This window comes from Schistocerca cancellata, chromosome 2, assembly GCF_023864275.1.
Source record: "Schistocerca cancellata isolate TAMUIC-IGC-003103 chromosome 2, iqSchCanc2.1, whole genome shotgun sequence".
NCBI lineage: Eukaryota > Metazoa > Arthropoda > Insecta > Orthoptera > Acrididae > Schistocerca > Schistocerca cancellata.
Window position 1 is genome coordinate 1,091,702,475 of NC_064627.1, and position 15,856 is coordinate 1,091,718,330.

The 15,856-nt window shown below is 39.4% G+C and overlaps 1 protein-coding gene across 1 annotated transcript in view; it reads right to left on the reverse strand.

Moving 5' to 3' along the window:
- The window catches only part of LOC126163107 (ryanodine receptor), a 737,240-nt gene that overhangs the window by 175,426 nt on the left and 545,958 nt on the right, over positions 1 to 15,856 (reverse strand). The window contains exon 62 of the mRNA XM_049920028.1: positions 7,558 to 7,676. Within this exon, the coding sequence (XP_049775985.1) occupies positions 7,558 to 7,676 (119 nt within the window). The remainder of the gene's footprint in view (positions 1 to 7,557; positions 7,677 to 15,856) is intronic.

The window sequence follows — 15,856 nt, forward strand, 5'->3', positions numbered from 1 at the left end:
AAGGAAATTGAAAGAAAAAACTGATGCATAACCTAAACAATAGTGAAATTGTAACAGAAGAGCTTAATCCACTCCCTCGATTATTCAGGCTCTGTGGTGCGATTATTCAGGCTCTGTGGTGAAAAGTCATAAAGACTGAATTACAAAAGCTGTAGCAACAATCAAATGTTACCTACAGTTTGCTTTATTCAGTTTTGATATTAAAAAGAACACCAATGTCAGCTAACTGCACACATGCCTGTAAAGTGAAGGCATTGTATGGAGGGTAGACTGGGTACAATTTTACTCCATCCTTTTCCATATGTGTTATTTGGGATGAACCACTGTAAGTACATCTCTGTGAAAGCTAGAGTTGTTCGGATTTTACCATCATGAGTAATATGTGAGATGCTTGTGGTAAGAAACGGTTTTTGAGTCATCTTGGGGAGTAAACTGTCAGAATTTTAAGAATAAGCATTCATATTAAGCATAATGTCTTTCCTAGAGTGTCCAACACTGGAAATTGTTGATCTTTCTGTGCACAGTATCACAATGTGTATTTAAACAACACTGCACAGAAGTGATTTCTTGCTAAACTAATGCCCAAACAATACACATATTTTGTGCCTACTTCTGTGCATTATTACACATGTCTAAACAATGTTACTGGTTCTGTGCCAAGCTCTGGTATAGTTCTAAGTCAGCACTTAATTGCATATCACTTTCTTACATCTATGACAACTGTTAGTTATTAGGGTTTGATCTGACATACTTCCATCTCCTTCCTTTTTTCCAATATACGCTTTCCTCAATACAGTTTCTGCGTAGATGAATGAGACCTTGTAGCTGCCCTTCTTGTCTGCTTTCCTTTCTTTTTTCAACAGAAGCACCCATTTGCCATATTTTACAGACTTCAAGACGCACATTTTTCTTCAAAAAGTTGCCTACAAAATTCAGGTGTGTCTTATACTCAAAATTAATATAAAAATGTTCAGTGTTTGATTTAAAATTTCCACCAGTCTTAAAAATGGTGATACATTCAGTTCTGTGGGAAACTTATCTCTATCTGGCAACACTGGATTCAACTGGCAGCTGCAGTGCACCATCTACATCTACATCTACATCTACATCTACATCTACATGATTACTCTGCAATTCACATTTAAGTGCTTGGCAGAGGGTTCATCGAACCACAATCATACTATCTCTCTACCATTCCACTCCCGAACAGTGCACGGGAAAAACAAACACCTAAACCTTTCTGTTCGAGCTCTGATTCCTCTTATTTTATTTTAATGATCATTTCTACCTATGTCGGTTGGGCTCAACAAAATATTTTCACATTCGGAAGAGAAAGTTGGTGACTGAAATTTCGTAAATAGATCTCGCCGCGACGAAAAACGTCTTTGCTTTAATGACTTCCATCTCAACTCATGTATCATATCTGCCACACTCTCTCCCCTATTACGTGATAATACAAAACGAGCTGCCCTTTTTTGCACCCTTTCGATGTCCTCCGTCAATCCCACCTGGTAAGGATCCCACACCGTGCAGCAATATTCTAACAGAGGACGAACAAGTGTAGTGTAAGCTGTCTCTTTAGTGGACTTGTTGCATCTTCTAAGTGTCCTGCCAATGAAACGCAACCTTTGGCTCGCCTTCTCCACAATATTATCTATGTGGTCTTTCCAACTGAAGTTGTTCGTAATTTTAACACCCTGGTACTTAGTTGAATTGACAGCCTTGAGAATTGTACTATTTATCGAGTAATCGAATTCCAATGGATTTCTTTTGGAACTCATGTGGATCACCTCACACTTTTCGTTATTTAGCATCGACTGCCACCTGCCACACCATACAGCAATCTTTTCTAAATCGTTTTGCAACTGATACTGGTCTTTGGATGACCTTACTAGATGGTAAATTACAGCATCATCTGCAAACAACCTAAGAGAACTGCTTAGATTGTCACCCAGGTCATTTATGTAGATCAGGAACAGCAGAGGTCCCAGGATGCTTCCCTGGGGGAACACCTGATATCACTTCAATTTTACTTGATGATTTGCCTTCTATTACTACGAACTGTGACCTTCCTGACAGGAAATCACGAATCCAGTTGCAGAACTGCGACAATACCCCATAGGCCCACAGCTTGATTAGAAGTCGCTTGTGAGGAACGGTGTCAAAAGCTTTCTGGAAATCTAGAAATACAGAATCAAGCGGCCATTACTTCGTGCGAATAAAGAGCTAGCTGCGTTGCACAAGAACAATGTTTTCTGAAACCATGCTCATAACGTATCAATAGATCGTTCCCTTCGAGTGATTCATAATGTTTGAATACAATACACCAAGAACATGAGTTGTGGGGATTCACACAGTTGCTAACACTGTCTCCTTCCTGTACTGGTATCACAAAGCCAGAACAATGTCTCACCTACAACGCATTGTTGCAGTCTACAAAGCCAGTGAACTTGAACTTAAAATGATTTGTGTTATCAGTAAAAATATAAATTTTTGTTAGTAGCTAGTTTTGTAATGGAAAAAAAGAAGGTTATTCACATGATGAGGGCTATAAGTTGAAAGTAATAACATACACAGAAGAACATGGAAACAGAGCAGCTGAGTGGCATTTCGGCTCTCCACCAACAGAAGAAACCATTCATGATTGGCAGACTAATAAAAAAGAACTGAAAAAAATGAGGAAGACCAGATGTGCAAATAGAGGACTAAAAGCAAAATGTATTGAAATGGATTCAAGGACATCTTCAAAATAGCACTAGAATTAATAGAAAATGATACAAATACATGCTCGTAAGCTTGCGATACACTGGAATTTAAAACAGATTTTAAGGGTGGAGTTGGTTGGTGCTACAACTTTAGAAGGCTTTATGGACTTAGCATGTGAACCAAAACCAAATATCTCAGAAAATGCCACAAGAGCATGAAGAGAAAATATTATCTTGCCATCACTTTATTATTCAACACTGAAAGAAAAGCAGTGTGAACTAAGCCAAATAGTGAATATGGACGAAACTCCCTTGTCATTTGCTGTGCCTGTAACTACAAAAACAAGTGGACATGAAAACGTGCACTTCACTATTGTCCTTTCATGTTGTGCTAAAAGCATTAAACTTCATCCAATAATAATTTTCAAGCACAAAGCAATGCGAAAATCTTCTCAAATACTGCCAGGTGTTGCTGTTCATGTACATGACAAGGGTTCGATGGACAAGGCTGGTATGAAATTATGGATTAACAAAGTGTGGGAGAGAAGGAAATGAGCTTTATTGAAGAAGTTTGGTCTTCTTGTACTAGAGCAGTTTTGTAGTTATGTGAAAAATTCTGTGAAAGAGAAATTGAAACAGGGGAATACAGGGCATGCTGTTATTCGGGGAGGACTTACTTCGCAATTGTAGCCTCTTGATGTCTCGATAAATAAACCATTCAAAGTGTATATGAGAAAGGAATGGAACAAATAGATGATGGATAAATCCAACACCTGTGCCGTAGCTTTTTCATGTGCTGGCTACACTAGTTCATGTCAACTGCATCACATCTACAATTGCAAGCACCACCATTTACACCCACACAACCTGACATATGGTTTGCGATCTTTGAGAATATTTTCACATGACAGTGGATCACAGAAGACCACAGACAATTTATGCTGGCTATTGATAATTTGGACCAGAGAGCAGTGATGACAGTTTTTGATGTAATTTTACACCCACCTCGCCAACAAGCATATGCCGCGCTGAAGACTTCGCTAATCACTCACTGCACGAAGTTATCTGTGCAGACGCTTTCACAAGTTCTTTACCAGGAGCAACATTGGGACAGAAATTCTTTGGAATTTTGGAGGCATTTGTGGATCACGGTAGATATTAGCATAATATCTAACAAGATGCTGCTACAAATCTAGCGACAACAGCTTCTGCCTGAAGTGCAGTTGACATTAATAGTGTATGAGGGACAACTGTTGGATAAGCTACTGCAAGTAGCTAATAGGCCATATGCCACACTGGAGGTGGCTGCTACGGCATCTGTAGCAGTGACCACTAACAGAGTCACAGCAGAAGGTGACAAACATGCACCTGAGTTCTTGGAGGAGCCAATGCCGAACTGTGCTGCCACTGTCTATCGACAATCACAGAACATCACTGAAGAACTCCAGACCATAGTTGGAAAGATTACCGTGCAGTTACAGAGCTTAGAGTTACAGATGGACTCCAATAAGAGGATGCGGTTGTGGCATACATCCAACTGACAGCTGTTACACCCCAGTCAAGGTCAAGCTAAAGCCAACAATATCTGCTGGTACCACAGATGTTTCAACCATTGAGCTATCCCATCTGCGCCACTGAATATTGTGGCACCACTGAATATTGTGGTAGACACCCACCAGACTGTGACTGGAGCAGCACTACACCAAAAGTTAATGAGTTTTTGTTCAAAGCAGCTACAGCACAGACAGAGAAAATCGAGTGAATACAATAGAGAGTTGTTAGTGATATATGAGAGTGTGAGGCACTTTTTCCCTTACACTGAAGCCCAGCCAGATACAATTTTCACAAACCATAAGCCTATCACATCGGCCTTCCACAACATCAGCGATAAATGTTCACCATGGCAGTTCTGGGACATAGAGTCTGTCAGTCTGTTCACCAAGGACTTATGGCATACTAGAGATGCAGAGAACATAGTTGCTGACAATTTTCCACAAATCTGCATTCTAGTCAGCATCTTAAATTATGATCGACTTGCCACAGCACAAGATACAGATCAAGAGCTACAGGACTTACTGACAGATAGGCTCACAAAATTGAGACTGGAGCAAACAGATGTTCCAGGAAGCAAGGTCAAGATACGATGTGACGTCTAATGACAGAGGCCACGGCCCTACATTATACAGCGATTCCAAGATGTGGCATTTGATAGCATCCTTAACGTAGAGCACCCAGGGGCAAATGTCACTACCAATTTGCTAACTGACAGATTCATGTGGCCAACAGTAAAAAATGATGCCAGGAACTGGTCTCACTAATGCCTTCAATGTCAGCATTGCAAAGTATGATGACATGTCAAAGCACAAGTCAGAACTTTTGCAGGATCACTGGCAAGTTTCGGTAATGTACGCCTTGACTTACTGTGTCCACTTCCATCATCAGAGCATTATAGATACTTGCTCATGGCAGCAGACATGTGCACAACATGGGAAGAGCCATAACAGTCACAGAAGTAGACAAGACATTATCAAACTTGTTCGTTGCACACTGGTTAGCATGCTTCAGATGCCCGCTTCATATTATGGTAGATCAGGGACGAAAATAGGAATCTAATCCGTTCAATGAACTGGCTGGACTGTGTGGGTTCCAGCGCCATCATACAACCAGTTATCATCTGGGGAGTAAGGGAATGGTAGAAATGTCACACAGAATGTGAAAGCAGCCCATATGTCACGAAGAGAGTTGGACGGAGGCACTAATGCTACTACTCTGAGGTTTATGGAGGGCATATAAGGCACGTATAGGTAATGTATCATATACAGGTAATATATCAATGAATACAATCAGTTATTGAAAACATAACTGGATTGACATAAAATCTACTCACCAAACAGTGGCAGGAGAAAACACATGTAAAAGTTAAGGAGATGTGCAAGCTTTTGGAGACAGTGGCTCCTTCTTCTGGTGGAAGGGTTGAAGGGGAAGGAAGAAGGGTGAAGGAAAAGGACTGGTGAGGTTTAGAAAGTGGGGAAGGTTACGGAAAAAGTTGCCCACAACTCTGGTTCAGAGGAGACTTACGGGACAGGGTGAGAAGGAAAAGCTGACTGTGGGGAATGCATCAGATCAGAAAAGATGTAGGGGCAAGATGTTGGTTGACATAGGTGGTACAGATAAATAAACAAGCAAACTAGCTCTAAAGGTTGAAAACAGAAGACATTTTGACCAAGATAGGTGACAACAAAGACTGACAAGGATATTACATAAGAAGGAATGCTGGCCAGAAAAGTTAATACATCAATGAAAATAATCAATTCTTACAAATATAATTGGAAAGACAAAAAAAATCTACTTACCAAGCAGCAGCAGGGAAAAACATATAAGAGTTAACAATATGGGCTAGCTTTTGGAGCCTTCTCATGCCATCCAATAAGTCTCCCCTGACCCAAGGTTCTGGATGACTTTTCCGTAGTTCTCCCCATTTCCTAAACCTCGCTAGTCCTTTTCATTCATCCCATTCAACCTTTCCAGCAGATGAAGGAGCCACTGACACCAAAAGCTTGCACATTTCATTAACTTTCCTGCCACCTCCTGGTGAGTATATTTTTAATCAATCCAATTATATTAAACTCTATGCAGGGGCTGACATGGTCCCCAACAATAGATACATACTTGTGGTGATCCATTGTGCCATCAAGAATGGAGAGATAACCCAGGGAGTGAACCCTTCCGATGATTGGTGCAAGGTGTTTACTTTCATACATTTCACATTGTACATGCCAATGGCCATCTGTCCAATGGAGCATAAAATGTGATCATTTGAAAAGGCCCCCTGTCACAACTAAGAGGACATCCAGTTGTGGTATTGGCATGCAGATTCTAGCCCCTGATGCCCACGAAGAGCAGGCAACATGGGTGCGTGAACCAAGTGCCTGCTGTGAAGGCCCATACACAGCAATGTTTGCAGAATATCTGTTATGGAGACCTTGTCAATAGCCCCTTAGTTCATCTCAAAAGTCACTTGCTCAACAGTGGCATGTCTATTCGCCCATACACAACTTTGCAGCTGTCGTTTGCCCCTGTCTGCTATGGCCTGTGGTGCACCACAGTTGCTTTGGTGCAGTTTTGGATAGCATCATTTTGCCATGCACCGAATAATTAAACCCTGGTGGCATGCAAACAATTGCAAAGTTAGCAATTTCGGAAATGCTTGCACCCTTGGCACAAAAGCCAATGATTATACCATTTTGAGTGTCAGATAAATTGCTCTGTTTTGCATTATAACAATGACTGCACTGTTTTCCACATGCCCCCCCCCCCCCTCCCAACCCCTGCTCCTCTCCCTGACTCGCTATATTCACCCTCCACTGCTGTTGCTGCCATCTGCTGTCTATGAGTGGTTACCGATTGCAAGATGACATGGAATATAGGCAGTGGTCACATTAATGTGACAGGACCGTGTATGTGTGCGTATGTGTGTGCCCACATTTTTCTCCATCTGATGAACTACTTTGTCCAGGGGCTAAATGTCCACTACTAAAATTGCCTGTTTGCTGTTCAATGACTCATATACGTAATGAGTACCAATCTTTCCTCATTTTCATTTTGTTCTTGCAAATCATCCATTGCTCAGGTTTTTTTAATTGTTCCTGCAATCTTTTGTTCAATTCAAACTTTCTGCGTCATAACATATGTCATGAATATGATCTGTAAAACACAGAACTAACTAAATAAAGTTATACATTAGCTGCTACACATCAAGGTTAATGGAAAAAAATTGTAAAGTGAAAGCCACTGGGCCATGGGCAAGAAGATATTCTGAATTTTCAACTAAGACTAAAGAAGAAATACGAACCTTGCTACCATTTCCTTTTCTTTAAGTGATGCTGCCCCTACATTGTTAGTGGCTGTTGCTACAGCGATGAAGTAATTTCTGTGGGTGCTGAAATACTTTTCCATTAGAGGAAGCACAACCTGCAACAAATAAGTGCATTGTAGTAGAAGTATAACGCATTGTCTATGAATCATAGTTTATATTTAATCACAGTGTGTTCTGCATATCCCAACACAAAAAAGAAGCTTATGGGATGTGCAACAAGTCATGAAATACTTTAGTAGTGTCTGTAAATAGCTGTTATGACTGATCAATATTCCAATAACCCCCAAAAACCAGCTGTAAAAGAATTGTCCCCCCCCCACCCCCACCACCAAAATCACCCTGGATTGGAACAACTTAAACACATCCTTTACCTGGAGTTCTACCACTTATCCCTTACCAAGAACTAAGGAACATCCTACCCACAATCCTTCCCACCTTTTTCAAACTTGTATACTACTGCCCACTAAATCTATAAAATATTCTGGTCTATTCTTTTGCTACATGGATCATTGTTGTTGTTGTTGTTGTGGTCTGCAGCCCAGAGTCTGGTTTGATACAGCTCTCCATGCTTCCCTATCCTGTGCAAGCTTCTTCATCTCTCAGTACCTACTGCAACCTACATCCTTCTGAATCTGCTTAGTGTATTCATCTCTTGGTCTCCCTCTACAATTTTTACCATCCATGCTGACCTCCAACACTAAATTGGTGATCCCTTGATGCTTCAGAACATGTCCTACCAACCAATTCCTTCTTCTAGTCAAGGTGTGCCACAAATTTCTCTTCTCCCTAATTCTATTCAATATCTCCTCATTAGCTATGTGATCTACCCATCTACCATATTTACTCGAATCTAAGCCGCACTTTTTTTCTGGTTTTTGTAATAAAAAAAACCGCCTGCGGCTTAGAATCGAGTGCAATGCACGCGTAAGTTCTGAAAAATGTTGGTAGGTGCCGCCACAACTAACTTCTGCCGTCGAATACATGTAGCGCTACACAGGCATGCTTTGTAGGCACAAAGATAAATACTGGCGCCAAAACCTCTGCATCAGTAAATAAATTTTTAAAAAACGGTAGAAGACGAGCTTTTTTTTCTCCGCCCGAGTTTCAACCACTGCATTTCCATACATTATCCAACGAAGTAAATACAAATTCCGTATTGTTCATCTTCGAATGTAGCAGAATTTCAATGTACTCCGAAAATTTGACTGGCAACACTGTTTGGGATGTCAATATGGCAAACTCTACATTCTGAATTTTTTCCTACCTGTGAGAAGAGATGGTTGCTAATAGGAACCTGATGAAATGTGAATCACATGCAGTATTCTCTTCACCATAAGAATAATACGAATATAAACATTTTGCCTTGTATCCTTTTGTGTTTGTTGCTATCTCATTTACATCCTGTCTGCCTAATAAACTATGAAACTAGGATGAGACAACAGAAAACGTGGAAGAATATACGTATCGTGTCATGTTTATATTTGTATTATTCTTATGCCTAATAGTGATACAGTCAGAAATGAAGCACGGCAATTGACTAGATTTTTAAATCTACGATGACTAATTTCTGTGCAGAATTTGATGTACTAAAGAAGCGGCTGCAAAGGTTTCCAAATAGAGAAAAATTTTCGCCTAACTCTCGTTCAAAACATGTTCTATATACGCAGTCTATTATTTGGTTCTTGTTGATTTGTTGATCATTATCAAAGAAAGCAGCAGTGTAAGTAACAACAAATAGCAGTCTCTTGCTATCGTTTCGCTATTGAGACGATTCCTCCCTTTTTTTTTTTTTTTTTTTAATTGTAAGCGGCGGTAGCATGCACAAAAGCAAACCATGCTGCGAGCGGCGACAGGCCATAAACACGCACTATCAGAATGCGGCAAACAATGCATGACACAGTACAGTAATGCATTTTCAGTTTAGAGTGACATAAACACCTTTATCAAAGAAAACGGCACTTATCAGATCAAAGCAAAATAAGCAATCGATTCAAACCAGACAAAGCACGTGAAAAAGGAAGGGTACCCGTATAAATACGGATGGAGTGCCTGACACACAGAAATGGCTACCTGGTAAAGCTTAACTGCTAAGCTTACGACTCGAACCAAACTGCTGCAGCTGTATCATCATTCATTCGACCTAAATTGTCTCTCATATTACAATGGACCAACTTTGTTTTGATTTGGAGGTGCGTCCTAAAACTTTTCTCTCCCCTTGAATTTCGAGTCTCAAATTTCAGGTGTGGCTTAGATTTGGGAATTTTTTTTTTCCCTTTATTTCGAATCTCATTTTTCAGGTGCGGCTTAGATTCGAGTGCGGCTTAGATTCGAGTAAATACGGTAATCTTCAGCATTCTTCTGTAGCACCACATTTCGAAAGCTTCTATTCTCTTCTTGTCCAAACTATTTATTGTACACATTTCACTTCCATACATGGCTACACTCCATACACATACTGTCTGAAACGACTTCCTGACACTTAAATCTATACTCGATGTTAACAAATTTATCTTCTTCACAAATGCTTTCCTTGCCATTGCCACTCTACATTTTATATCCTCTCTACTTTGACCATCATCAGTTATTTTGCTCCCCAAATAGCAAAACTCATTTACTAGTTTAAGCATCTCATTTCCTAATCTAATACCCTCAGCATCACCCGATTTAATTCGAACATGGATCGTATAGTTGTGGAAATGAATTGAACTGTTTTTTTACTCGATCCTGTAGGATTACGTAGCATGTAGTAAGTGTACCTACAATCAGAACACATAAAAAACAGAAAATATTTATGATCATTTATTTTCTAACCATTTGGTTTACATTGTAAAATCACTGATTATACGTAACAATATATACAATCATGTGGGGTATCAGACAGAATATATAACTGGACTGAGGATTTCCTGGTAGGTAGGATGCAGCACGTAATCTTGAATGGTGAGTCATCAACACATGTAGAAGAAACTTCCGGTGTATCACAGGGGAGTGCGTTGGGTTCCATGCTGTTCATATTGTATATTAATGATCAGACTATTTGTAGATGATGCAGTCGTTGAGGTATGTAAATCTTTTTTTTAATTACTTGGGGTTGATTACGTGTTCTGGGATATGTAGTAACGTTTATATTTAAAAAAAAGCTCAACAAAAGGTTATGGGTCCAGATACAGGTGTGAAAGTAAGGTTTTATGAATGTTAAAATCAAAGTCAGGCACAGAAAATCAGAGCCAGATTGGAGGTTATGTGTGTGCCGATCATTCATTTTTTGCTGATTGATCATTTGTGTGTGCAGACTGCCAATATTTTTTTTCTTACTCAAAGCTAAAAATGAGTGGTACAGCCCCATCTGGACTTCCAAGGCTTGGGCGTGAAAATTATTCAAGGTAGAAATTTGCCATGAATGTGTGTCTGGTCCATGACAAACTGTAGGATGTTGCTGAAAACCCTCCTTCAGATCCGACAAGACTGTACAATTCTTAGAAGAAGAGGGACAAAAAGGCACATTCCCAGATTATATCTTTCATGGACAAGATGAATTATTCTCATATAAGGCACACAAATATGGCAGCACAAGCCTGGACAACATTGGAAAAAGCATTTGGAGACTCAAGACTCACATGTAGAGTCGGTTTGTTTAGATCATCAATCACAACCAAATTATGCAACCGATGTCCTTCTGAATCTGCTTACTGTATTCAGCTCTTGGTCTCTCTACGATTTTTACCCCGACGCTTTCCTCCAGTACTAAACTGATGATCCCTTTATGTCTCAGAATGTGTCCTACCAACTGATCCCTTCTTCTAGTTAGGCTGTGCCACAAATTTCTTTTCTCCCCAATTCTGTTCAGTACCTCCTCATTAGCTGCATCATCTAACAATCTAATCTTCAGCATTCTTCTGTACCACCACATCTCTCATTGTCTAAACTGTTTATCATCCATGTTTCACTTTCATGCGTGGCTACACTCCATACAAATACTTACATAAAAAAACTTCCTAACAATTGATGAAAGGAGAAAATACAAAAATGCAGTAAGTGAAGCAGGCAAAAATGAATACAAATGTCTCAAAAATGAGATCGACAGGAAGTGCAAAATGGCTAAGCAGGGATGGCTAGAGAACAAATGTAAGGATGTAGAGGCTTATCTCACAAGGGGTAAGATAGATACTGCCTACAGGAAAATTAAAGAGACCTTTGGAGAAAAGAGAACCACTTGTATGAATATCAAGAGCTCAGATGGAAACCCAGTTCTAAGCAAAGAAGAGAAAGCAGAAAGGTGGAAGGAGTATATAGAAGGTCTATACAAGGGCGATGTACTTGAGGACAATATTATGAAAATGGAAGAGGGTGTAGATGAAGATGAAATGGGAGATATCATACTGCGTAAAGAGTTGACAGAGCACTGAAAGACCTAAGTCGAAACAAGGCCCCGGGAGTAGACAACATTCCATTAGAACTACTGACAGCCTTGGGAGAGCCAATCCTGACAAAACTCTACCATCTGGTGAGCAAGATGTATGAGACAGGTGATATTCCCTCAGACTTCAAGAAGAATACAATAATTCCAATCCCAAAGAAAGCAGGTGTTGACAGATGTGAAAATTACCGAACTATCAGATTAATAAGTCACAGCTGCAAAATACTAACGCAAATTCTTTACAGACGAATGGAAAAACTGGTAGAAGCCGACCTCGGGGAAGATCAGTTTGGATTCCATAGAAATGTTGGAACATGTGACGCAATACTGACCCTACGACTTATCTTAGAAGAAAGATTAAGGAAAGGCAAACCTACGTTTCTAGCATTTGTAAACTTAGAGAAAGCTTTTGACAATGTTGACTGGAATAATCTCTTTCAAATTCTGAAGGTGGCAGGGGTAAAATACAGGGAGCGAAAGGCTATTTACAATTTGTACAGAAAGCAGATGGCAGTTATAAGAGTCGAGGGACATGAAAGGGAAGCAGTGGTTGGGAAGGGAATGAGACAGGGTTGTAGCCTCTCCCTGAAGTTATTCAATCCGTATATTGAGGAAGCAGTAAAGGAAACAAAAGAAAAGTTCGGAATAGGTATTAAAATCCATGGAGAAGAAATACAAACTTTGAGGTTCGCTGATGAAATTGTAATTCTGTGAGAGATAGCAAAGGACTTGGGAGAGCAGTTGAATGGAATGGACAGTGTCTTGAAAGGAGGATATAAGATGAACATCAACAAAAGCAAAATAAGGATAATGGAATGTAGTCAAATTAAGTCAGGTGATGCTGAGGGAATTAGATTAGGAAATGAGACACTTAAAGTAGTAAAGGAGTTTTGCTACTTGGGGAGCAAAATAACTGATGATGGTCGAAGTACAGAGGATATAAAATGTAGACTGGCAATGGCAAGGAAAGCGTTTCTAAAGAAGGGAAATTTGTTAACATCGAGTATAGATTTACATGTCAGGAAGGCTTTTGAAATGTGGTGCTACAGAAGAATGCTGAAGATTAGATGGGCAGATCACATAACTAATGAGGAGGTATTGAATAGAATTGGGGAGAAGAGGAGTTTGTGGCATAACTTGACCAGAAGAAGGGATCGGTTGGTAGGACATGTTCTGAGGTATCAAGGGATCACCAATTTAGTACTGGAGGGCAGTGTGGAGAGTAAAAATGGTAGAGGGAGACCAAGAGATGAGTACACTAATTAGATTCAGAAGGATGTAGGCTGCAGTAGGTACTGGGAGATGAAGAAGCTTGAGCAGGATAGAGCGGCATGGAGAGCTGCATCAAACCAGTCTCAGGACTGAAGACCACAACAACAACAACAACAATTAAATCTATTCTGGATGTTAAAAAATTTCTCTTCTTTGGAAACACTTTTCCTGCCATTGCCAGTCTACATTTTATGCCCTCTATACTTCAGCCATCATCAATTATTTTGCTGCCCAAATAGCAAAACTCATCTAATACTTTGTGTGTCTCATTTCCTAATCTAACTGCCTCAGTATCACCTCATTTAATTCAATTACATTCCATTACCCCAATTTTGCTTTTGTTGGTGTTTATCTTATATCCTCCTTTCAAGACACAGTCCATTCTGCTCAACTGTTCTCTCTAGTCCTTTGCTGTCTCTGACACTATTACAACGTCATCGGCAAACCTCAAAGTTTTTATTTCCTCTCCCTGGACTTTAATTCATATTCCAAATTTTTCTTTTGTTTGCTTTACTGCTTGCTCAATACATAGATTGAATAATAGCAAGGATAGTTTCTGTGCAAATTGTAAATAGCCTTTTGCTCCCTGTACTTTAACCCTGCCAAAATTAGAATTTGAAAGAAAGTATTCCAATCAATATTGTCAAGTTTTCTCTATGTTTACAAATGCTACAAATGTAGGTTTGCCTTTCCTTGACCTATCTTCACTGAGGTCATCTTCAACCACTTTTTCCATTCTTCTGCAAAGAATTCATGTTAGTATTTTGCAACTGTGACTTATTACACTGATAGTTTGGTTATTTTCACACCTGTCAGCACATGCTTTCTTTGGAATTGGAATTATTATATAATAATAATAATAATAATAATAATAATAATAACACGACACAGCCATCACTGGCATCAAGGCAGAACCAGCTCTCATCAGAAAACACAACAGACTGCACCCTGCCCTCCAGTAAGTTCTCATTCGACACTACTGAGTTTGCAAATGGCGGTAGTTAGGCATCAGCGGAATGCACGCTACAGGACATCTGGCTTGGAACAGTTCTTTAAGTAACTGATTTGCAACAGTTTGTTGTGCAACTGTGGTGCCTACTGCTGGCCAAACTGCTGTTACTGATGCAGTATTATTCGCCAGAGCCATACACCGAACACAATGGACTTCCTTCTCAGTAGTGTCACGTGGCACTACTGGAGTCTGGTCTTCTTGCAACCGTACATTCCCATGACCACCACTGCTGGAATCATGTACAGTGACTACATTCCTGTTGAGTCTTTCTGCAATATCACAGAAAGAACTTACAGCTCCTCACAGCCCTATTACATGACCTTATTTATTTATTTACATTTTCTTTGCGTGGAGCCATTGTAATGATGGCTTTTGCAAATGTCACACTTAATTCTATGGTTATATTTACACTTATAAAGTACACTATATTCTGTAGCTGTTGCTTCTTATGTCTATTTTTTACTTTTATCACTTTACAACTGATATGCTAGTGCCTCATGTTACAATCACTATCTTAAAATTCGTTGAAAGAATATAAACATTTTTCTATTAGAGAAGATTTTAATTTTGTTTTAAAAACATTTCCTGTGTATGTTCTTAGAGCGTTTGGTAGCTTGTTATACCAAATCAAACCACTGATATATGGACTTCTATCAGTCATTTTTAACATTGTTCTGTTACGGAAATTGTTACACTAAGTTCTAGCGTTGTGATCATGTACATCACTGCTCTTGATAGCTTCTGTTGGTTGACTTATAAAATACAACTATTTTGAAGATGTACAGAGAATATATTGTCAGATATTTCTGCTGCACAAACACTTCTAGACATGAATCTCTATGTCCCATCCCATGTATATGTCTTATTGCTCTTTTATGTAGTAGTAGTAGCATTCTTTTTAAATGTACATCAGCTGGACAACCCCATATTTCAATTCCGTAATTGAAAAAGGGGTAAAGTGTTCCATAATATACTAATTTCAGTGCTTGGCTAGGAACTATCTTTGCGAGCTGGCTGAAGAGATATATGGCACTACCGACTTTTCCGCATGCGAAATTAATGTGGTATGTCCACCGCAAATTTTCATCAACATACACACCCAGGAATTTATTGTTACCATTTTCTGTTGCAGAGATATTAAACAGACTATTCATATTGTTGTGGTGAGAACTTGCCTATTTTAAATGTCAGTAGTTGAGATTTGGTGACATTCACCTTGAGTCCCTGCTCATTGAAGTATATTGTTACTTCTGTTACACCACTAGTAGCAAGAGATTCTAGCTCATTAGATTCTCTCCCACAGAATACGATTGACGTGTCATCTGCATAGCTTACAATATAGGAGTTAATGGGTTGTGCCATGTTGTTAATATATATAAGGAAGAGAAAGGGTCCAAAGATTGACCTTGTAATACAGGTTCACTGGTGGACTGGGAGTTCATGATTTTATTATCTAATTTGTATGACAATTTAGTGCTTTGCTTACGATTCAGCAGGTATGTGGTTAGAAGATTTATGGCTTGATCCCCAATACTGTAAGATTTAGCTTTTTAAGAAGTACCCTATGGCTTACC